We start from the raw sequence: 25,333 nt of genomic DNA, 5'->3' as shown, positions 1-25,333 counted from the left end.
AGAGAAATATACATGTAACTTATTTTTGATGATAATTCAAGTTGTAGTGGTAGTATTCAATAATTTATGCACCCTTAACTATGATACAAAAGCCATAACTTTTTATGATACTTGGTTTACGATTACATTTATTGCTGTATACGAGGAAAATAAAAAATGTTTTGCCAATGTAATTGAATTAGTTTTCGATGGTTGCACTGAATGTCAAGCTATTGTTTTCTTACATTTCAGTGTTCAAGTATTATAATATTTTCCGAGTTGAATTCAGTTTTGCCACACCATGTAGAACATTTAAGAATAATTCATGGACGACAGTAATAAGTTACTAGACCATAGAGTATTAAACATAGATAGATATACGCAATTTTTACATGTCTCCAACGTGGAAAGTTACACGCTTCAACAAAGTTTAGAAAATTGTTGAATTGTTTGATCAAAATCAATGATCATTGGTGAATACTGAATACGATTATATTAAGTTACTAGACCATAGAGTGATAAACATAGATAGAGGGAGTATACGCAATTTTTACATGTCCCCAACATGGTTAGATTACGTTGTCGGATTGTGATTTATTTTCAAATCCACAATTTTACTATATCGTTATGAATGTATTTTATATTGAATTAATTATATTTATTTGAGTGATTCCCGATTAGATATGCAAAATTGAATATTTGGAATCCGATATTTTCCCTAATTGTCGAATTTATAATAAGCAGAATATTTATTATTTTCTGTATCTACCTGCTGAAATTCAAGGTTTGGCAACTTTTGCTCTCCTAGTGTCATCGGTGGTTTCACGTCGTTTGGCGCGCTTCAAGTCAGATTTCTGAATTTCTAATATATTTAGGTATTTATTTCAATTTATTTCGAGTTAATATGAAACGTTGATTCACTATGGTACATAAGAGGTGCGTTCTTTGTGGAGAAACTCGCGAATCGAGTGAAATATCGTATCACTGGTATGTTTTCATTTCCGCGCGCTTCATGTCAAATTTGATAGTTCATGTTGGGGACAAAATTTGCTTACTGAAAATGACATATGCTCCCTCTATCTATGTTTATTACTCTGAGGGTGCAATGAACACCTGATCACAACCATAGAAAATCCATGAACAATCTTGTTCTTCCCAATACGTTTTATCAGTGATGACGTCACATACCGCCATTTTAGTTCTCCTGTCAGTGTTCGGAATCCAAACAAACAAATTGCCATTCAAATTAGTACGTTGTCGTTGAAGAAATTGGCTTATTTTGATAAATAAGATTATTTAGGGAACGATTTTACTATTAATTGATAGTCAGAAAGCACGAGATTAATGCCAGTAATATTGAACTTGAAGTTCAACTAATAAACACGGTTTTTTCCAAAATCTGGGGAATGATACAGAATTCAAACTTACTGGTATTAACCTCGTTCCTTTTGCCTATCAATTAATACTGAAATCGTTCCTCAAATACTCTTATTTATGAAAATAAGCCAATTCCTTCAACGACACCGTACTAATTTGAATGACAATTTATTTGTTTGGATTCCGAACACTGACAGGAGAACCAAAAATGGCGTTGTGTGACGTCACACTAATAGAGCGTAAATTAGCACTCATTTCCAAGCATCATAACAGTGATAGGACATAGGGATTACAATTTTTGTTGGATTTTGTGGTTTCAACATCAGAAAAGAAATGGCCAATGCCTTGTACCTGGATAATACCATTTCGGGCAGAACTTCCAAGACGTTGCGAATTCTCGCAATCCCACCAGAACAATCGCTGGAGATCCAAGATAACGCATGGTCAAAAAACCGCCGATGCCTCCCAAACTTCACCGATTTTTTCTTCGCCGCATTCTCCGTCTGGCCCATACCTAAGAAATCCATCAAATATCGAATTCGATCAACCAATGCGGCCCATTCAGCTCATTGCATCAATGGATGCGAATTCTTTTAAATATCTGCATATAAAAAACCCCCTTCGGCCTTATCTGATCTGCGCCGCCGGTGGTCCGGTGGTTTTTCCGAGAATGTCCCAAATAGATGTCTTCGCATCGCATCCTTGAAGTATTGTGTTAGTTTGGCAAATCGAATCCCGTGCGGACCTACGATAAATCGTCTGGCACCTGACTCCATATGAGCTCTCCGATCTGGATCAGACGATACGGCAGGCTATATTTAAGGTGAAACACCACGTAGGCTGCGACCGCTGCAACCGAAGATCCTGTGTGGGTTCCTGCGGGACTTCGATTCGCGGAAGTGGGTTAGACCCACATCAGTAGGATGATTCGGATGTGTTAAGGGAAATATATACGACTCAACAGAACGTGTAATTTATGTTTTTTTCAGCGGTGTGGCTCTTATATACCTTGTTATTTATTTCCGGAAGATCCTTGTTCTGTTGGCGGGAAAAAATTATGTTGCTTTGGAAGTTTGACAGTTTTATGGAGCGTTTTGGCGTTTAGGCAGTGCTGGGTGTGGAGCTCTTCCGTCCCCTTGCTTTGAAGAGATCACGCTCTAGTTTTTCTCTGAAGGATAAATTAGAAGTCAAAAGGTTTCATTTTGAATAGCCTGCTATCTGGGCAGATGTCGCGTTTGAAGCTGTGTTTTGACATTTGACAACTAAAAACTAGGCTACTACTGAAAATTAAACTATACATGCCTTAACAACGCAAAAATGGAGAAAAATTTGAAGTCACAGTTTCGCAAGACGAAAATAACGGGTGTTTTTTTCGAGGTATATAACATTAAGCTGGCATTACTGTTCAAGATGGCGACCGATTTAACAGCTGTCAAGTGATTTATTCTCAGTTTGGTTTGGCAATTCATAATAAATAGATTCACGCCTGAACAACGCTTGCAAATAGTGCAATTTTATTTCGAAAATAATGGTTCTGTGCGGAATACGTATCGCGCACTACGTCCATTTTATTTTGTTTAGCGATGAAGCGCACTTCTGGTTGAATGGCTACGTCAACAAACAAAACTGCCGCATTTGGAGTGAAGCTCATTCTCAAGTGTATGTCGAAACACCGTTACATCCAGAAAAACTGACTGTTTGGTGCGCTTTATGGGCTGGTGGTATCATTTGACCGTACTTCTTCAAAAACGATGATGGCGAGAACGTTACAGTCAATGGTGATCGGTATAGAGCCATGATTACTAACTTTTTCATTCCTGAATTGAACAACCATGATGTCCAGGAGCTGTGGTTCCAACAAGACGGCGCAACATGTCACACAGCTCGTGATCTATGCGGATAAGCCACAAACCCTTGACCATTTGGAAGACAACATTCGCCGTGTTATTGCCGATATACGGCCACAAATGTTGGAAAAAGTCATCGAAAATTGGACGTCCAGATTGGACTACATCCGAGCCAGCCGTGGCGGTCATATGCCAAAAATCATATTTAAAATGTAATGCCACAAGATTATCTTGCGGATAAATAAAATTCATGTCAATCGAATAATCCATCGTTGTTTCATTGCAGTTTAAATTTGTCTAGCTCTAAAAAAAACACCCTTTACTTCTGGATCGTCGTGAAGCACCTTCTAGGCTGAAAATAGTGAAACTGGCAAAAAAATTAGAGCTGTTGGAACAATTTAGTGACGTTAAGAATCGAAACCCTGTGCGTCGCTCAAAAACAACTGAAAATATTGATGCTGTAGACTGTAGTGTGGACGAAAACCCAGGTGTGTCGATTCCTCTTCAATCTTTTGGAATTGTGCATTCCACAAACGACATAACACCGTATTTTGCATAAAGACTTAGGTTTAACGATTTTAAAGTTCAATTCAAACAAGAACTAAAGCCAGTGGATCACCAGCAATGTCGTATTTTCGCTATTGGGTCATTGAAATGCATCCAAATGATCCGGATTTTCATCGAAAAATCATCTTCAGTGATGAGCCCCATTTTCAACTAGGATGCTACGTTGATAAGCAGAACTGGTGCATTTGGGGTACATCAAATCCAAGAATGATTGTTGCAAGGTCTGCTGTTTGGTGCTGTTTCTAGGCTGGTTGTGTAATTGAACTTTACTCATTCGAAAATGAGGCTTGTGCAACTGTTACGATGCCGATGAATTGATTGCACTACCGAGTTATGATTGATGCATTTTTATGGCCGGAATTGGAAGATACTGATGTGGACGAAGTTTATTTTCAACAAGACGGCGCTATGTGCCACACAAGCAACGGAACAATCGCAATTTTGCAAGAAGAGTTGTCTGGTCGTGTAATTTTTCGAAGAGGCGATCACAATAATTGGACACCGAGATCTTGGGATTTAACATCGTTAGAGCTTTTTCTTTGGAGCTTCATTAAAAATAAGATCTATGCTAATGTTCCACAATCGAGACAAATTAAATCATTTAACACTACTCTTGCACCAAAAATCGAAAATTAGAGGCTAATTCACTATTACATAACACTAAAATAAAAATTAATGATTTTTGGTGGGAAACTATTTGGACTTTTTTTGGCACCATATTTGGGATTTATGGTTATCCATAAATTCAAATGTTAAATGGAATATAAATGAATATCTCTTTCCATTTAATATCAAAACCACGGAAATGCACCAAAAGCATCCAAAATAATAGGACGAGATGAGTACTTAATAAACAATGTGAAATGACCGTCTAGAACGGCTTGCCAAAATAATGTCATAACCATCAATTTGCGAACCCCCGACCTGATATTTGGAAATGGGCCAGAGTATTGCCCCTGCGGGTTTTTAGATTTGAGAGTTTTTCCATTTCCCTTGGAATATGATTAGTTGACTCTCTTCAGATGTAACTTGTTGATTCTGGAATTTAGAGCATGATTACGTATAAAATGAAGGTCACATTTTGACTTTCATCCTTTTATTTATCGGTCTATTATTTACAGTTTTTTGGAGATTGAAAATCTTACCATTTTCGACCATCCTGTACAACTTTCTCTTGGCTTCAACTCGTACGGCACCCAATTTCCTTCTTTCTGAATCATTCCCATGACTTTCAGGCGTTTTGAAATGGCTTGTTGCGTCACTCCCAATGATCTTGCCAATTCTTGTTGCGTTTGACACGAGTCTTGATCAGGTAATGCCTCCAATTCTGCATCTTCGAAAACCTTCCCTCTTCCACCGTCTACCTGATCTTCGACGTCAAAATCACCGTTCTTGAAGCGTTTGAACCACTCTTGGCACGTTGTTTCACAAATAGCGTCCTCACAATAGATATTCGATGCATTCGATGAGCCTCAGTCGTAGATTTATTAATATTGAAGCCGAAAATTAAAACCACCTACAAATGACGAGAATTAGGCTCGTAAGCTGACAAATTTAATCGATAATAACTTTATGATGCATACACAAATCGACTAATATTTCGATGGCGTTATGTTTACAAATACCTAAGCTTATTGTATGACATCTACGATCTATATATAGGGTGTTTTTTTCGAGGTATATAACTTTAAGTTGGCATTACTGTTCATGATAGCGACCGATTTAACAGCTCTCAAGTGATTTATACTCAGTTTGATTTGGCAATTCATCATGAATAGACTCATGCCTGAACAAACGCTTGCAAATAGTCCAATTTTATTTCGAAAATAATGGTTCTGTGCGGAATACGTATCGCGAACTACGTCCATTTTATTTTGTTTAGCGATGAAGCGCACTTCTGGTTGAATGTCTACGTCAACAAACAAAACTGCCTCATTTGGAGTGGAGCTAATCCTCAATTGTATGTCGAAACACCGTTACATCCAGAAAAACTGACTGTTTGGTGCGCTTTATCGGCTGGTGGAATCATTGGTCCGTACTTCTTCAAAAACGATGATGGCCAGAACGTTACAGTCAATGGTGATCGGTATAGAGCCATGATTACTAACTTTTTCATTCCTGAATTGAACAACCATGATGTCCAGGAGCTGTGGTTCCAACAAGACGGCGCCATATGTCACACAGCTCGTGCCACAATCGATTTATTGAAAGACACGTTTGGTGACCGCCTAATTCCACGTTTTGGACCTGTGAATTGGCCTCCGAGATCTTGTGATTTAACACCTCTAGACTACTTTCTGTGGGGCTATGTAAAGTCATTGGTCTATGCGGATAAGCTACAAACCCTTGACCATTTGGAAGACAACATGCGCCGTGTTATTGCCGATATACGGTCACAAATGTTGGAAAAAGTCATCGAAAATTGGACGTCCAGATTGGACTACATCCGAGCCAGCAATCATATGCCAGAAATCATATTATTTAAAATTCATGTCAATCGAATATTCCATTGTTGTTTTATTGCAATTTAAAGTTCTATAGCTCTAAAAAAAACACCCTTTAACTATGGTAGAGTTCTAAAGAATTAGAGAAAAATAATTACTCAACTCCGCCCGAAAAATATAAAACCAGGATGGAAAATCCCTAGTTTTCCAGTCTCGGGATCAGCTGATCAGGGAGAGCGTAGCCCTCTGCGTCAGTGATGTAAACGGGGTCTTCCGAACCGTCGCGGCGCCTAGATTTCTCCCGTTACTGTTACGGAGCTCGCTAGTCGAGACGGCGTCGTCGGAATGCCAGATTTACAACTGTGCTTTTACTAGCCTAACGGGCGCCAGCGTCGTCCTATAACCCGAAGTTCCCGTTTTTTTTTCCCTATTACAAATGCAGGACGATGCTGCCGAACAGGCGATGGACCATCCAGATGAATATAAATTTTCTATTACGTTATTATAGGTGCAATTACATCACCTCTAAGTACTGTTTTGAGATTGTCAGGCGATGAATCTGAAATGGCGTGGAGTTGTACGCTAAGGAACCTATAACTTTTGGAGGTGGGTGTAAATGTTGAGATGATGGGGTAGTTTCTCGATTACGAACTCTTATTTTCACCTGAAAACTTTATGGGTAACAATGAAGAAGCTAGTTTTATGAGTTATTTAAACTACCATCTGACTTCGAATTGAATGAAGTGAAATATCCAAGAGAAACACTGTCTTGATGTCAAGATATTTTTTTGGTGGGAATGAATGCTGGCAAGCAAAGTTAGGGATTCACGGCTTGGCTTGATTTTCAAGCTACTTGGCTTGAGCTTGATTTCAAGTCAAGGTCAAGCCAAGTAGTAGTTTTTCAATCTCAAGTCAAGTCAAGTATTTATTCATCAAGTACTTGAATCATATCAAGCTACTTGACTTTTAGCAGTTTTATTGTGTAGTGTCACATCAAAAAAAAATGATGAAATGAGAAGAACCTCGCAAAAAACACTTTCATTTATTAAACTTATTGTATGAAAAAACAAAAAATATCAACATAACAGATATACACATAAATAAAATCACTATAAATCAAAACAAAATAAAAAATTATAAAAAAATAAAGTTTCCTAACATTGAGAAACCTCCAGGCTTTGTTTGATTTCATTATTTTCCATCCAGAATCTAAGACACATGAGACATCTTATAGATTTGTCGCCTAACCTATTGCGGGTTTTTGTAACTATAAGAGCAGCTCTGGAAAATTGTCTTTCAACAAGTGCTGAAGATGCTGGCGTTGATAAAAAATTCTTGGCCATTTCGAGCAAGTTTGGAAAGATATTTCTGAAACTACCAAAATCTACCAATAGATTTCATAGAAATGTGAGAAAACTACTAATTTAGTCACACTGGCGAATGCTTCAGTCTCTCGGCGCTAGAGGTATCCCCTTATTTAGTCTAAACGCGCACGAGATTGCAGAAATATATGCCGTGCGACGCGTGCATATCAAGATCAAGTAATATCAAGTAGCTTGATATCAAGTCAAGCAATAAATATCTAAAATCAAGTCAAGTCAAGCTCAAGTATGTAATTTTTCACTTGCTTGATTTTCAAGTCAAGTAGTTGGTTAAAATGTCAAGTAATTGCCCTCAAAACCATTTCATATTATGTCATTACTATTGAAAAACCCTGTACATTGTTTTATTCACTGGATATCTTGCGTATAAAATCCAACTCTATGAAAGCAATTTATTGGTTCAAATGTGGGAAAATAACCACAATACCAGTAAGTGCACAATGTGGAATTCTCTGTTGTCTCTAGGGAACATCAGGCAGGTGGTGATTCTTTTTTGGGGTGGCTGTATTTCCTGGTTCCGATTCAGTGCATTCTTTCCACTGAAAAATCATTTGCCATGTTATTAACCCTGTTTACCGGCGGTGACCTAACAGAATAACCTAGTTTGTGATTTTTCGCTGAAAAAGAAGTCTTTGTAGCTTTGGTTCCAGAATTCATTTTACTATCTTTTTAACGAAAATTTCATTACTGCCAGAATGTTTTTTAGGGGTTTCTATTAAGAAGGCATATTGAAAAAGCCTTCGTTTCTTTACACCCAGCCAACGACCAGAAACCAATAATAATGTGTATTCTGTCATATAACAACCCATAAATATCCTAGGAACTAATATTTCTCAGGAACAATAAGTAAGTAGTGGATTTCCGAATGTGCGTGATAACCTATAATTACATTTACTCGGCTAGACGCACATAATTTCACTTCCATAAATAGAAACGAAGTTTTAGTGTGATGACAATCAACCCTGACATTTTTCCATAGTTCAATATTTGTACATTCGTAAACGAAATTCTTCAAATAACAAGAATTTGTGTTATAATGGCAACGCTGTGTATTATTTTTTGACGTTTCTTATGTCATTTGTATTCAGTAGGTTATGTCATTTAATTGTGGAAAGATACACGCTTCCACAAAGTTTAGAAATTGTTTAATTGCTTCATTAAAATCAGTCTCATTTGTGGATACTGAGAGAAATTTAAGAATAATTCATGGACGACAATATTAAGTTACTAGACCATAGAGTAATGAATATAGATAGAGGGAGTATATGCAATTTTTACATGTCCCCAACATGGTTAGATTACGTTGTCGGATTGTGATATATTTTCAAAATCCACAATTTTACTATATCATTATGAATGTATATTATATTGAATGAATATATTTATTTGAGTGGTTCCCGATTAAATATGCAAATTTGAATATTTGGAAACCGATATTTTTCCTAATTGTCGACAGAATATTCATTATTTTCTGTATCTACCTGCTAAAATCAAAGGATTGGCAACTTTTGCTCTCCTGGTGTCATCGATTGTTCCACGTCGTTTGGCGCTCTTGAAGTTTGTTTTCTGAATTTCTGATATATTTAGGTACTTATTTCAATATATTTTGAGTTAATATGAAACGTTGATTCACTATGGGACATAAAAAGTGCGTTCTTTGTGGGAAACTCGCGAATTGAGTGAAATATCGTATCACTGATATGTTTTCATTTCCGCGAGCTTCATGTCAAATTTGATAGTTCATGTTGGGGAAAAAATTTGCTTACTGAAAATGACATATGCTCCCTCTATGTTTATTACTCTGAGTACTAGACTCACTATTCGTCGTAGAATTTGTCTGGAACACGACTGGTCTAAGAGAAAATAATAAATAGTCAACTTATAGAAAAAACTTTAACACCCCTATCTGGGAAAACGAAGTAACGGGTGTTTTTTTTATCGAGGTATATAACTTTAAGTTGGCATTACTGTTCAAGATGGCGACCGATTAACAACTGTCAAGTGATTTATTCTCAGTTTGTTTGGCAATTCATCATGAATAGACTCACGCCTGAACAACGCTTGCATATAGTGCAATTTTATTTCGGAAATAATGGTTCTGTGTGGAATACGTATTGCGCACTACGTCCATTAGCGATGAAGCGCACTTCTGGTTGAATGGCTACGTCAACAAACAAAACTGCCGCATTTGGAGTGAAGCTAATCCTCAAGTGTATGTCGAAACAGCGTTACATCCAGAAAAACTGACTGTTTGGTGCGCTTTATGGGCTGGTGGAATCATTGGTCCGTACTTCTTCAAAAACGATGATGGCCAGAACGTTACAGTCAATGGTGATCGGTATAGAGCCATGATCACTAACTTTTTCATTCCTGAATTGAACAGGAGTTGTGGTTTCAACAAGACGGCGCAACATGTCACACAGCTCGTGCCACAATCGATTTATTGAAAGACACGTTTGGTGACCGCCTAATTTCACGTTTTGGACCTGTGAATTGGCCTCCAAGATCTTGTGATTTAACACCGCTAGACTACTTTCTGTGGGGCTATGTAAAGTCATTGGTCTATGCGGGATAAGCCACAAACCCTCGACTATTTGGAAGACAACATTCGCCGTGTTATTGCCGATATACGGCAACAAATGTTGGAAAAAGTCATCGAAAATTGGACGTCCAGATTGGACTACATCCAAGCCAGCCGTGGCGGTCATATGCCAGAAATCATATTTAAAATGTAATGCCACAAGATTATCTTGCGGATAAATAAAATTCATGTCAATCGAATAATCCATCGTTGTTTTATTGCAAATTAAAGTTCTATAGCTCTAAAAAAAACACCCTTTATTTGCGAACAAATATTAAATAGCAAACAATCATTATTTTTTCATGCAGAATCACCCTCTGAATTTTGTCGCTCTTATTCACCAAAACCCTATTTATCGAAATGTAAGCAAAATTTCGATTTCGTGTATAAGAATCAAATTATCGAGTAAGCTTCGAACAAACATACGTTAATAACTATCGCAACGTCTCTCATAAATTGAAATAATACGGCCAAGGGAAGCCCCAACCCTCGTAACAAACTGTACTTATCGACCCAACAAAACCTAGGACTGAAACGATTCAAAATTGTAGGGGTGGGATGAGATAACATCGAATAGGATTTCGTGATAGTCCTGCCATTGAGGTAATTCCCTTGACGGTCGTGATATACCGAAGAAAACTCTTCATTATTACGTTTCTGGGCAGTAAAAGACCGACATAAATTGTCATCAATTTGCATATTTCTAAGCGATCGTTACCTGAACAGATCACCTCGTCGCAATCTCTGTAATTTTCGAATTTTGAGCCGGAAATGTGCGGCCGGCCGTGAACATGATAAGTCCCGAGCGAAAGCAAGGGCGTAGAAAGATTTCCAAAATATAAAATTCCAGAAACCTTGCGACGACGAAGAACGAAAATTTTTCCCATAAAATGAAGGAATAATCTTTTTACTTTCCTTTGAAATTGACACGGCAGTAAAAAATCGGACTATTTAAGGGTTTATGAGCTTATTATCACTTTCAAGACGAGTTCTTTTATTGAACTACGAGCACGTCTATGTCCTAGGTTTATTATTTTCTTTTATCTATTCGCTTTGTCGACATCGCCCCTTATTTCGCATTTGTGATTTTTGCATTTGTCATCGGTATACACTTACCCGTTGTTTTCGGCTTTTTGTTCATTCTCGTCACAAATTTCAATACTGTAGTTATCAAAGAACTGAACTGAGTTATTCGCATCAAAAAATTGTCTGGGCTGTGTTGTACAATTTATTGTGTTTCATTCAAATTGCAATTTATTTGTGAATATATCAGTTTTGATTTGACTATATCTACAGGATGTTCCTAAATTGAAGGTAAAGGGTGTTTTTTTAGAGCTATAGAACTTTAAATTGCAATAAAACAATGATGGATTATTCTATTGACATGAACTTTATTTATCCGCAAGATAATCTTGTGGCATTACATTTTAAATATGATTTCGGGCATATGACCGCCACGGCTGGCTCGGATGTAGTCCAATTTGGACGTCCAATTTTCGATGACTTTTTCCAACATTTGTGGCCGTATATCGGCGATAACACGGCGAATGTTGTCTTCCAAATGGTCAAGGGTTTGTGGCTTATCCGCATAGACCAATGACTTTACATAGCCCCACAGAAAGTAGTCTAGCGGTTATAAATCAGAAGATCTTGGAGGCCAATTCACAGGTCCAAAACGTGAAATTAGGCGGTCACCAAACGTGTCTTTCAATAAATCGATTGTGGCACGAGCTGTGTGACATGTTGTGCCGTCTTGTTGGAACCACAGCTGCTGGACATCATCGTTGTTCAATTCAGGAATAAAAAAGTTAGTAATCATGGCTCTATACCGATCACCATTGACTGCAACGTTCTGGCCATCATCGTTTTTGAAGAAGTACGGACCAATGATTCCACCAGCCCATAAAGCGCACCAAACAGTCAGTTTTTCTGGATGTAACGGTGTTTCGACATACACTTGAGGATTAGATTCACTCCAAATGCGGCAGTTTTGTTTGTTGACGTAGCCATTCAACCAGAAGTGCGCTTCATCGCTAAACAAACTAAAATGGACGTAGTGCGCGATACATATTCCGCACAGAACCTTTATTTTCGAAATAAAATTGCACTATTTGCAAGCGTTGTTCAGGCGTGAGTCTAATCATGATGAATTGCCAAACCAAACTGAGAATAAATCACTTGACAGCTGTTAAATCGGTTGCCATCTTGAACAGTAATGCCCACTCAAAGTTATATACCTCAAAAAAAACACCCTATATAAATGAAAATGGCAGATTTCTCGGATCATTTTCAGAAAAAACTTTTCCATAAGTCTGCAAATGCTTTATTTTTAGATACAGGTGTTAAAGTTCAAATTTTTTTCTTATAGCACCGCCCTTCACAAGATACCTAACTTGAATTGGCATAGATATTCCAATTTGAAGTTTAAAGTGATATGCTAATTTTGAATGCAAATCTACAGGGTGATATTTTTCTGGAAGGGTGCCCGTTTCTTTCCGCCAGAACTGTTTTTTTATGAACTACTGGTAGTTTAGAAAAATGTTAAAAGAAATACTGACCCAGTACTAAATTTTTTGGTTTGTTTTAGTTAAGTCGTATCTGCTATCGATTTCGAGAAAAAAAATTCAAACAGATCTCTAGTAATCCTCAGGAAAATCCAAATCATTATAAATATCCAGTTAGTACGCTGTGATGAATTGGTTGATTATAAGTTTTGGTACTTATTTACCCACTCTGTAGCGAAGATTAATAAAGATTCGATAAACTTATATATGCATCCCTAAAAACTACGTTTACAAGAATCACCCTGTATCTCACAAACAAACCGTTTGTGGGCTCATGTTCATGAGAGTTTTTATTCTTAAAATTATCCAAGGAATCTCTCATTTTCCTTCGTCACACCAATTTAGGAACACCCAGTATAAGATAATGTACGAAAAATCAAATTGGTAATGAAAAAGAAAAAAAAAAGATCTACGCCCTTGAATGAAAGGACCAATTAGTGCACGAATGAACCAACGCTCAAAAGCTCCTGACTGCATATCAGTGCTTTTTTCAGTCCATTCATTATTTCGTCTAATCGATAACTAGAAGAACTACATTGCTTTGCTCATCAAATGGAATTGATTTGGACATACATTCTGGAAGTAATTCCTTCCGCTAGTTTACCAGTGATATAAATAAGGTGTAGGTAATTTGGGGTTAAAATAAACGGCTAGTCGTAAATCAAGTGGGATTTGAAACGATCTATTAGAAGAAATTTATGTTGGGTATCCCATATGTTCTACATACATTCCCGACGTAATATGATGCCCTTGTGTAATGCCAAGAGCTTTTCCATTTTATCGATTTCAGTTCTTTTAATGATGACAAATGAAATAATTAGGCGAAAGTGTGGCCTTGAACGCTTGAACTTATAGATTCCAAACTGAAATGTTTTTTACATACCTATTCAACAGAAATTTAATGTTGAATAATTCAATCTCTGAAATAACTTAAAAAAAGTAACTCTAATGAAACAAAAATCCTTTGGTTATCAAAATCTATCTATTTACTTGCACGATTTTAGAAGAATTTTCACAGACATTATATAAATTTTTTTTTCTACATCCATGCAAAAAGCAAAACTTTATTGAACTATATTTAGTGGAAGAAGAAGTTCTTTATTGCACTAGTGCAATAAAGTTTTTATTGCACTCATCTGTCATTCTACTTGAACGTGCTGTCATCATGACAAACAAATATTTCAGCCTGAAGGAAATAACGATGTACAGTTACCAAGTACTAGTACGTTTACAGCAGTAACAAATCAAGAAGTGGATTTAAAAAGTACTTCACTACGAAATATTCATATTGAAAATTGCACCAATTGTTCATTCACTTTCAACATTGAGGGTAAAAATAAAGTTTGAGTTAAATTGTTCGTAACATATTAGTTCCTGTTTCAATGCAAATCGACATTAATAATAAAGTATTCAAGTTGCGCTTTTCATTTTCCTACACTTAGTGCCGCACCTCAATAAATCATTTTTTGCTTTTTGCATGAACGTAGAAAAAATATTGTATGCAACTCGTGCAAAAATTGTTTATTGCATTCGACGTGTTGTCCTACTCGGCCTAACGGCCTCGTCGGACAATTTCACGTCGAGTGCAATAAACATTCACTTTTTGCACTTATTGCATAAATAACTATTAAATATGTACTTGATTTCAACTCCATTTCATTACCCGTTGTTTGTAAATATTTTTTTGAAAAACGTGAAATAAAGTATGAGGTAATTGAATTAGTAGCTAGTTGACTCTTTGAATTTCTCATTAACAGCTATAAATGTGAAACTATTCAAAAATTTAGGACGTGAAACTTATTTTCTTTTTTTTTTTCAGCTACTGGCTTAGACCCTTCTGGTCTTTTATCTACCATAAACACAACACGTCAAACGATTGATCTTCTGGGTGCCTTGGGCTTGCCTAATACTAACTGGAGTGGAGTTTCAAGAACTGATGGTCCTCAGAAGAACAAACCGGCCTATCTCCTACAAGGTGAGTTCCTCCCATATTTCATTATTCCTGAATATTTAGATTGGCCCAATTGGGATTATGCAGTATGGACGCCTTTCCTGACGTTCTGTGCTAGGAATTCCAGGCTTGGCTTGATATTCAAGCTACTTGGCTCAAGCTCAAGCTCAAGAAGCTTCAGCTTGACTCGAAATCAACTCAAGTTCAAGTCAAGCTCAAGCTACTAGAGCTTGATGCTTATTCTCCAGATCTGGCCCAAGTGAATACTAGCTTTTTGCACACCTCAAAAGAATGCTCTGGGGATAAAAAAATTGGCTCTAATCAAGAAGATATTGCCAAAGTTGAAGCCCATTTCGAAAACGAAGACGAATATTTCTACAGAGGAGGTACTGAAAAGTTTGAGAAGCGTTGAAGTAAAGGGTGTTTTTTTAGAGCTATAGAACTTTAAATTGCAATAGAACAACGATGGATTATTCGATTGACATGAATTTTATTCATCCACAAGATAATCTTGTGGCATTACATTTTAAATATGATTTCTGGCATATGACCGCCACGGCTGGCTCGGATGTAGTCCAATCTGGACATCCAATTTCCGATGACTTTTTCCAACATTTGTGGCCGTATATCGGCAATAACACGGCGAATGTTGTCTTCCAAATGGTCAAGGGTTTGTGGCTTATCCGCATAGACCAATAACTTTACATAGCCCCACAGAAAGTAGTCTAGCGGTGTTAAATCACAAGATCTTGGAGGCCAATTCACAGGTCCAAAACGTGAAATTAGGCGGTCACCAAACGTGTCTTTCAATAAATCGATTGTGGCACGAGCTGTGTGACATTTTGCGCCGTCTTGTTGGAACCACAGCTCCTGGACATCATGGTTGTTCAATTCAGGAATGAAAAAGTTAGTAATCATGGCTCTATACCGATCATTGACTGTAACGTTCTGGCCATCATTGTTTTTGAAGAAGTACGGACCAATGATTCCACCAGCCCATAAAGCGCTCTAAACAGTCAGTTTTTCTGGATGTAACGGTGTTTTGACAAACACTTGAGGATTAGCTTCACTCCAAATGCGGCAGTTTTGTTTGTTGACGTAGCCATTCAACCAGAAGTGCGCTTCATCGCTAAACAAAATGAAATGGACGTAGTGCGCGATACGTATTCCGCAGTGAACCATTATTTTCGAAATGAAATTGCACTATTTGCAAGCGTTGTTCAGGCGTGAGTCTATTCATGATGAATTGCCAAACCAAACTGAGAATAAATCACCTGGCAGCTGTTAAATCGGTTGCTATCTCGAACAGTAATGCCATTTTAAAGTTATATACTCCGAAAAAAACACCCGTTAGTTGTCGAAATAGGCAAAAAAGGCATGGTGAAATAACATTGTTACATTATGTCTTCTTTCCCTGAAGCAATACGATTAGAAGACTAGTCCAAGATGCCGTAAAGGGCGTAGGTCACAAAATCCCCAGCAGTTCTTAATGAAATTTGGCAGAGGAAGTCCAGTGATAAATTTTCCTTCCGACCATAAAAATTGCACGGGAGTGGAATACGATAAGAGAAACAATTTTCACGGCCCTATTGGTCACGAACCGTGCATATAAACCAGCTGTGTTGGTTGAACGAATGAGAGAGGCTAAATATTGATTGGACTTCTAGGAACCCCATAAATTTTCGATTATAAATGGATGTATCCGACCAAATTTAGTCCGAATGGAATTCCTATTCACTGAAGGAGAAAGGTAGCCTTTAACTCGCACCTTTAAAAGTAAACCGTATAACTAAACAAAAATACTTATCCAATTTTGAAAGATTAGAGCGATTGAACGAAAATAAAAATAATTTTTTTTGTCAATAACATTCAAGTTCTTAATATAAAATTTTTTTTTTTTAATCCAACTGTTACTAAACTTATTTATGCACATCACAAGATAAAAGGAAGAAAACTTTCGTTCTTTTATCAGATCATTATTTATTACTGGTTTTGATCAAGCAAAGGTTTGCCTCCAAAGATACATAGGCGTATACAACTTTGATTCCGCCGTTTTTTTTTCCGAAATTCGAGGCCTTATTGCAAAAAAGTGGTTATACATTTCTGATTCAAAGTATTGTCCATCGCTGGCCACTACTTTCTCCCATCTTTCGGGAAGCGTACGAATCCTGCGTTGAAAACACTGGTCATATTTTGAAGCTATCCACGAATCGATCCAATTTTTTACTTCTTCATAAGACCGGAAGTGCTGGTCAGCCAGTGTATGTCATTGATTGAAACAAGTGATAGTCCGAGGGATCAATGTTTGGAGAATACAACGGGTGGGGTAGGACTTCCCATTTCAACGTTTCTAAGTATGTCTTAACCACTTTCTCAATATGGGGTCGAGCATTGTCATGCTGTAAAATCACTTTATCATGTCTCTTATTGTATTGCGGCCGGTTGTCTTTCAATGCTCGGCTCAAATGCTTTAATTGAGTTTGATAACGATCTCATGTGATTGTTCCAGTAGGTTTTAACAACTAATAAGACTCAACGCCGAGCTAGCCCCACCAAATAATGAGCATGACCTTGGAACCGTGAATATGCGGTTTGGCCGTCGACGTGGAAGCATGGCCAGGATATCCCCATGATTTTCTGCTCTTGGCATTATGGCAATGAATCCATTTTTCGTCTTCAGTCACAATGCGATGCAAAAATCCCTTCTGTCTTTGCCTTGCAAGCCGTTCAACAACTCTCGGCTTCAACTCGTACGGCACCCAATTTCCTTGTTTCTGAATCATTCCCATGACTTTCAGTCGTTTTGAAATGGCTGGTTGCGTCACTCCCAATGATCCTGCCAATTCTTGTTGCATTTAACACGAGTCTTGGTCAAGTAATGCCTCCAATTCTGCATCTTCGAAAACCTTCTCTCTTCCACCGTCATGCTGGTCTTCGACGTCAAAATCACCGGTCTTGGAGCATTGAAACCACTCTCGGCACGTTCTTTCACTAATAGCGGCCTCACCTTGGTTATTTGAGAGTATTCAATGAGCCTCAGCCGGATATTTCTCTATATTAAAGCAGAAAATTAAAACATCCTGCAAATGACGAGAATTTGGCTCGTAAGCTGACATGTTTAATCGAGAATAACTTTATGATGCAGACACAAATCGACTAATATTTCCCTGATGTTATGTTAACAAATACCTAAGCTTATTGTATGACATCTAAGATCTATTTATTTCGACTACCACTCACCGCTACAGCCATCTAAAGCAAAACGGCGGTAGTAAAGTTGTACACCTAATAATTTTTGTCTTTGTTTTCAGGCGACAATAGAAATCTGAAGCTGCCCTCGCCAGCCTTTGAGCAGGTGTCAGAAATGCTTCGGCGCAGTCCAGAATTCACCATCAGCGCTTATCTCAAGCAGGACATGGGCAACACAGGCATCATCCTGAGTTTTGTGCAGGGTTACAACCGATACCTGGAGCTCGAGTCGAGTGGGAGACGAAACGAGATACGATTCCATTACCTATCGAAAGAAGATAATAAAGTGCACGTAGAGACTTTTCATTATAAACTTGCGGACAATTTGTGGCATCGCATGACTGTGACTGTTAGTGGCTCGGTTGTCGAGCTGTTTGTGGACTGTAATAGGTTATATAAAAGACTACTTAGGCCGGGTAAGCCTGATCGAAATTTTACCGAAGCTAAGCAGCTTTGGTTAGGACAAAGAAGTCACCTTTATCATTATAAGGTGAGTGAAAACATCAATAATAATACAAGTGTCCGTATTTGCTAGCAATAAAAAATGCACAACCAACAAATAAAACGCAATAAGAAACGAATAACTCAAAAGGAAACCAAAACTAAGAGAAAATAAACCTTTAAAATAGAAGACTTTCTATGTGGTTCGATCTACAGAAAATCAATTGATCAATAGACTCTATCTCTATTTGAAACTACTAAGTACTACGTCATAGAGTAATAAACATAGATAGAGGGAGTATACGCAATTTTTACATGTCCCCAACATGGTTAGATTACGTTGTCGGATTGTGATTTATTTTCAAATCCACAATTTTACTATATCGTTAGAAATGTATGTTATATTGAATGAAATATACTGCGCAAAAAAATTAACGCACATTATGGAAATCTCAAATTTATTCTACCACTGAAGGTGTTCTCCATGATAATTATTTTCATCAGAATTATGCACTCCTTTTCCACTTTCAACGTTTTTCTTCAATACAGATGTTTTTTCCCAGCAGGAATAAAAAAAGATGAGATTATCAGATTTTGAATGTATTGGCTCCATTCTGAAATCAGTTGTTCTCGATCAATTCTAGTGATCAATAGTTTTTCTTTTGTTTGATTTTCTACACTCGATCGCTATGCAACGCGAAACACGCAATTTGATCCAAGAGGAATGTGCCTAAGCGGTAGTTTTGCGAGAAGAAGGATGGACATACACAAAAATTGCAGAAAGGTTTGGAGTTTCCCATACAAGTGTGTCCAGAATGTTGCAGCGATTCAGGGAGACAGGTATGAATGTCCGAATATCAGGACAGGATAGACCACGGGTAACAACTGCCATTCAAGAACGTTACTTGAGAGTTTCTTCGTTGAGACAACGGTTTGCAACCGCTCGCCTCCTTCAAAATCAGCTTGAGCAAACACATGGGGTGCAAATTAGCACTCAGACAATAAGAAATCACCTCAGAGAATATGATTTAAGGCCTCGTGTCGCGGCAAAAGGCCCAGCTCTTACCCCAGCCCATCGAAGGGATCCAGTGTAGAAAATCAAACGAATGAAAAACTATTGATCACTAGAATTGATCGAGAACAACTGATTTCAGAATGGAGCGAATACATTCAAAATCTGATAATCTCATCTTTTTTTATTCCTGCTGGGAAAAAACATCTGTATTGAAGAAGAACGTTGAAAGTGGATAACATATGCATGCATAATTCTGATAAAAATAATTATCATGGAGAACACCTTCAGTTGTAGAATAAATTTGAGATTTCCATAATGTGCGTTAATTTTTGTGCGCAGTGTATATTTGTTTGAGTAATTCCCGATTGAATATGCAAATTGAAATATTTGGAATCCGATATTTTCCCTAATTGTCGAATTTATAATAAGCAGAATATTCATTATTTTCTGTATCTATCTGCTGAAATCCAAGGTTTGGCAACTCTTGCTCTCCTAATGTCATCGGTTATTTCACGTCATTTGAAGTTTGTTTTCTGAATTTCTGATATATTTAGGTATTCATTTCAATATATTTTGAGTTGATATGAAACGTTTATTCACTATGGGACATAAGAAATGCGTTCTTTGTGGAGAAAAAATTGAGTGAAATATCGTATCACTAATGTTTTCATTTCCGCGCGCTTCATGTCAAATTCGATAGTTCATGTTGGAGACAAAAATTACTTCCTGAAAATGACATTATGCTCTCTCTATCTATGTTTATTACTCTGAGCTTAACGTAAATAGACCAAACTCAGTGGTCAAATACCTCCAAAATGAAGCAGTTGTAATTTCTAATTACTATACTCGAAGCTTCATCCGACAATTCAAAAACCAACAAAAATTGTACCTATTATGACATCAGATAGTTCCACCACCCACTACATAGAGCAGGACAAAAAACAATCGATAGAGGTCAATTTCTTACTTAATTCTAATGTCAAAGGGTTTACCGAAGTGAAATTAATTCTGCATACTAAACGGTTTACAAGTCATTTACATCATGCAACGTTTCGCCAAATCATGCAAGTTGGCGTTATTCTAAATATGAATGGCGTGGAGAAATGCATATTAGATTAAAACGCCTTCGGTGTCTTAAGGTGTTTAATGGATCATTAGTTGAATCGTACAGGGTGGCCAGTTTTCGATTACGTATTTACCACCACAACACCTAAATTAGTTTGTGAGGGTGTTTCATGAATGATTGAAGATGCTTTCAGTGCAAAAGCAATGTGGAAAATCTGAATTGGTGTTGGAAATTTGTTCAAAGTTTATTCGTTTAATGCATTTCATCAAAAATTTTTTAACGTTATTATAGATTAACAACGCAGATTAGAAAGGACCAAGCCCTTGCATGTGTGAGAAATTGTTACTGGTTAATTTTGAGTATTAGTATTGTTTCTTGTAAACCTTTATGCTCTTAATAAGAAAATCTGAACAGAAGACTGATCAACGCTGGTTCCCAAGTTATAGGGTGTTCAAAGTAGACATAGGTCCTCGCTACTTTGCATAGGGATTCACGGCTTGGCTTGATATTCAAGCTCAAGTAGCTTGAGCTTGACTTGAAATCAACTCAATTCCAAGTCAAGTAGTAGTTTTTCAATGTCAAGTCAAGTATTTATTTTTCGAGTACTTGATTTGATATTGAAAAACTACTATTTGCCTTGAACTTGAGTTGATTTCAAGTCAAGCTCGAGCTATTTGAGCTTGAGCCAAGTAGCTTGAATATCAAGCCAAGCCGTGAATCCCTAACTTTGCAGCAAAAAGGGCTATTAATAATTGTTCGCTAAGGTTTTCAATTTTTTAGGCGGAAAAACATTTCTGCTATGCTATCACTATTTTCATTGAAATATCAAAGGCGAAAGATTATAATAACATCTTCTTGAATGGCACACTATCTACCAGCAAGTCTCCCTTCTCTGAAGCAGGTTTCAGCCAGTATCGTCATCTACAAAGTTGATATGAGTAACTTTGTTCCTCTTGAATCATTTATTATTGCTATCAACTTAAAGGTCTTGCACCATGTTTCGTGAGGTGGCATCTTGGATATCTTGCAGCAAAGCTGTGCTAGGGTACTTTGTGTTCAGTTGATGCATATCCCAGAAACTGTAAAATGCGGAAATGGTAAAAACCTCTAACTGAATCTTCGATCTTGTCTTCATTGATGTCATGACTTGGTCTGTACTTTACCCATAGTTGATTTGTTCGTCTTGTGAAGCATGAAAAGCCCCTCCTCATTTCTAAAGTTGCCAACTTCCAGGACTTCCTAGATATCTCGTGTTATTTTATCTTGAATATAGAAAGTAGCAAAATCGCTCTGTTAGACGCCTAGGGTCAGATCTTTCAAGTAACCTGCCCACGAAACACCTTGCAAAACTTTCAAGTTGATGGCAATCATAATTGATCAAGAAGGAACAAAGTTACCCATATCAACTTTGTAGCCCACGATACTTGCTGAAGTCTAATTCGCCATCCTTTACGCCATGCCTTTGCTGAAATGGGGTCGTTACGGCTCTGTTAGCCTGCCTGGAACTGCGACCAAGTTGGTCTTTTATTCTTAACCCTACCTATTCATACAAACCCAGGGAGACCGTCGATACTGAAACTGACGATATCTTTAGGAGCCTTGGCTATGACTTCGTGAGTATCCAGAACTGACTTTCCCATATGAGTGGTTCTTAGGCCTGTCAGCTGTGTTCGGCTGTTTCTACCTCCTTTCCACAGAGTCTGCAGAACTCATCTGCTGACTTACCCATGCGGTACGAAAGATATTTGCACCGACAGTGTCTTGTCAGCAGTCCCACTCTTACCTGGAGCTAAGCTCGTGGTAGCTTCAGGAGCTTCTTGGTATAGATCGGTGAAAGCACCAAAAGTTTCTTTTCCATGCCTTCGCTAAAATAAACATTATCTAGACTTGTTAGTAAGGCAGCTCCGCCAGTAGGTCTTCGCTAAGTCCAGTTCTTTCGTTCCAGGGTGCGATGCAAGATGTGCAGTTTATAGCCGGTCCCCATGGGTACCTTTTAGTATGTCCCCACCTGGACTCGACGTGTCCGACGTGCGGCCAGTTCACCCTGCTGGAGTCTACCGTTCAGGAGCTGACGCAGCATCTTCAGGATCTAACCGAAAGGGTATATGGACTACCATGTAACGTCAACCTTGAACCGCACACTGTTTTGATTATATAAAATTTTTTGTTTTGCAGTTGTCCGCTGCCGAGGGAAGGATATCGAGGGTGGAGAAGTGCGACTGTCCAGTTTCCTGTCACATCAACGGCACCGTGCACGCAGATGGCGCCAGGTGGCAAAGCGGCTGTGATTTGTGTTCCTGTGTGGTTAGTATTGTTTTCTCTAAATCTGTGGTTATTCCGTTCATTCTTCCACATCTTGTAGAACAAAATCGTGCGAGAATATATCAGAAACGCACAGTTTTCATGGTTATATTTGATTATTATATGTTGGTACTCCGAACTTTCCGCCACGGCTTTATCTGTCAATTTATCAATTTGCCTTAAAGAAATCAGTTCTGCCAACCAACATTTTTCAATGCAAAAATCACTAAATGATATTTATGGAAATATTTCATTAATTTCATTAAAAATGCAATGAATTAGAGAAAATAATGTATAATACTCGTACAGAAGGCTCATTCTACCACTCGTTCATTCCAAATCTCGCCACTTCGTGGCTCGTTTTTGAATTTTGAACTCGTGGAAGAATATCAATGCCTTCTGCACTTGTATTATAAATAACTATTATAGTGATGGGTTCACTCCCGAATGTTTGAGTTGATCGAATCTCGCGGTTTTGTTAACGATACTATATACAGAGTGAGTTTTTACTATGGAACGCCTCAATTATCTCAGAAACAAAACGCCATTTGTGTTTTGGCCGATATTATGTTGTTTTTTACAATTGTAGCCAGATATTTTTTTCCGGAATAATAATCAACTTTGTTATTACAAGAAGAGCACCCTGTATGTTTTTTGCCTGTTGAAAAATACTGAGAAAGATCTGACTAGTGGTTGCCTGAATATGGCCCTGAGATTTTTTTATGTATATAAAGGGTGTTTTTTTTAGAGCTATAGAACTTTAAATTGCTATGAAACAACGATGGATTATTCGATTGACATGAATTTTATTTATCCGCAAGATAATCTTGTGGCATTACATTTTAAATATGATATAATTTCTGGCATATGACCGCCACGGCTGGCTCGGATGTAGTCCAATGTGGACGTCCAATTTTCGATGACTTTCCAACATTTGTGGCCGTATATCGGCAATAACACGGCGAATGTTGTCTTCCAAATGGTCAAGGGTGGCTTATCCGCATAGACCAATGATTTTACATAGCCATGCAGAAAGTAGTCTAGCGGTGTTAAATCACAAGATCTTGCAGGCCAATTCACAGGTCCAAAACGTGAAATTAGGCGGTCACCAAACGTGTCTTTCAATAAATCGACTGTGGCACGAGCTGTGTGACATGTTGCGCCGTTTTGTTGGAACCTCAGCTCCTAGACAGCATGGTTTTTCAATTCAGGAATGAAAAAGTGAGGAATCATGGCTCTATACCGATCACCATTGACTGTAGCGTTCTGGCCATCATCGTTTTTGAAGAAGGACCAATGATTCCACCAGCCCATAAAGCGCACCAAACAGACAGTTTTTCTGGATGTAACGGTGTTTCGACATACACTTGAGGATTGCTTCACTCCAAATGCGGCAGTTTTGTTTGTTGACGTAGCCATTCAACCAGAAGTGCGCTTCATCGCTAAACAAAGTAAAATGGACGTAGTGCGCGATACGTATTCTGCACAGAACCATTATTTTCGAAATAAAATTGCACTATTTGCAAGCGTTGTTCAAGCGTGAGCCAATTCATGATGAATTGTCGAATAAATCACTTGACAGCTGTTAAATCGGTCGCCATTTTGAACAGTAATACCAACTTAAAGTTATATACCTCGAAAAAGAACACCCGTTACATTATAATAATATCAATGGTTTCTCCAAATTTCTAGTTGACAGTTCAACTGTTTCTGTTTCATCAGAACCATAGAATATTCAAGCAGAATATCGAAAAAAAAAACTAATATTTCTGTGACGCATACATTTTTTTAAAACTTCTTCATGTTTTCTTGTAGACTATCAAAAATATTTAGTGATATGCATAATTTTTACCATAAATGAATACTTTCAGCATGGAAAGGTTGAGTGCCGAAGAATCGAATGCCCTAAGCCGATGTGCAAGTATCCTGTAACGAAGGCAGGCGAATGCTGTCCGCAGTGTCTTAGTGAGTTTGTATTTTTGTATTATTCTTTTATTTTATAAACACCAATAATATCTTATTATGTTTTATTCGACGGAAATTTTTGTTGAATCGAAAAAGTAAAGTGAATTCATTTTTGAAAAATTTATTCAACACATGAATTGTTTCGTCTAGTAGATGCTGACTTTATAGCCATACTGATAGCCATACCTGATGAAGTCAACACATAGTTGTAGAAACAATTTTACGTAAAACAAGTAATTCCACTTTCCTTCAATCCACTATGAAACTTTACATGATATAGACTACTAACGAAAAGAAAAATTGTGCCATCTGTGCGTCAGTCCCTGGACTTATTGAGTGTTGTGTTATGACGTCATGCCATTGTTAGAATAAATGCACTATAGCTGATGGTATGTTTTCTCCAGGAAATTGCCTGTTTGACGGCACACTGTACGACCACGGTGAGGTAGTGAGCTTCAAGAAATGCACAGATTGCGAATGTAAAGATGGAAACATGCAGTGCCATAGGATAGACCCGAAGACCCAGTGTCCAAAGTTGACCTGCCCTCCGGAGAAGAGATTCAGCGTAACAGACAACTGCTGCAAATTCTGTCCAGGTTTGTTG

At 37.7% G+C, this 25,333-nt stretch overlaps 1 protein-coding gene across 6 annotated transcripts in view; it reads left to right on the top strand.

The window, feature by feature from the left end:
• LOC123683921 (protein kinase C-binding protein NELL1-like) overlaps positions 1-25,333 on the top strand; it is a 76,056-nt gene that overhangs the window by 37,162 nt on the left and 13,561 nt on the right. For all 6 annotated transcript variants that reach the window (XM_045622928.1, XM_045622924.1, XM_045622923.1 and 3 more), the window contains exons 2-7: positions 14,561-14,716; positions 18,004-18,431; positions 22,409-22,564; positions 22,639-22,767; positions 24,636-24,729; positions 25,134-25,325. In XM_045622928.1, the coding sequence (XP_045478884.1) occupies positions 18,057-18,431; positions 22,409-22,564; positions 22,639-22,767; positions 24,636-24,729; positions 25,134-25,325 (946 nt within the window). In that variant the 5' untranslated portion in view covers positions 14,561-14,716; positions 18,004-18,056. The remainder of the gene's footprint in view (positions 1-14,560; positions 14,717-18,003; positions 18,432-22,408; positions 22,565-22,638; positions 22,768-24,635; positions 24,730-25,133; positions 25,326-25,333) is intronic.

Source organism: Harmonia axyridis, chromosome 7 (assembly GCF_914767665.1).
Source record: "Harmonia axyridis chromosome 7, icHarAxyr1.1, whole genome shotgun sequence".
Taxonomy (NCBI): domain Eukaryota; kingdom Metazoa; phylum Arthropoda; class Insecta; order Coleoptera; family Coccinellidae; genus Harmonia; species Harmonia axyridis.
The sequence above is the reverse complement of the archived record's forward strand: the minus strand, read 5'-3'. Positions and strand labels throughout refer to the sequence as shown.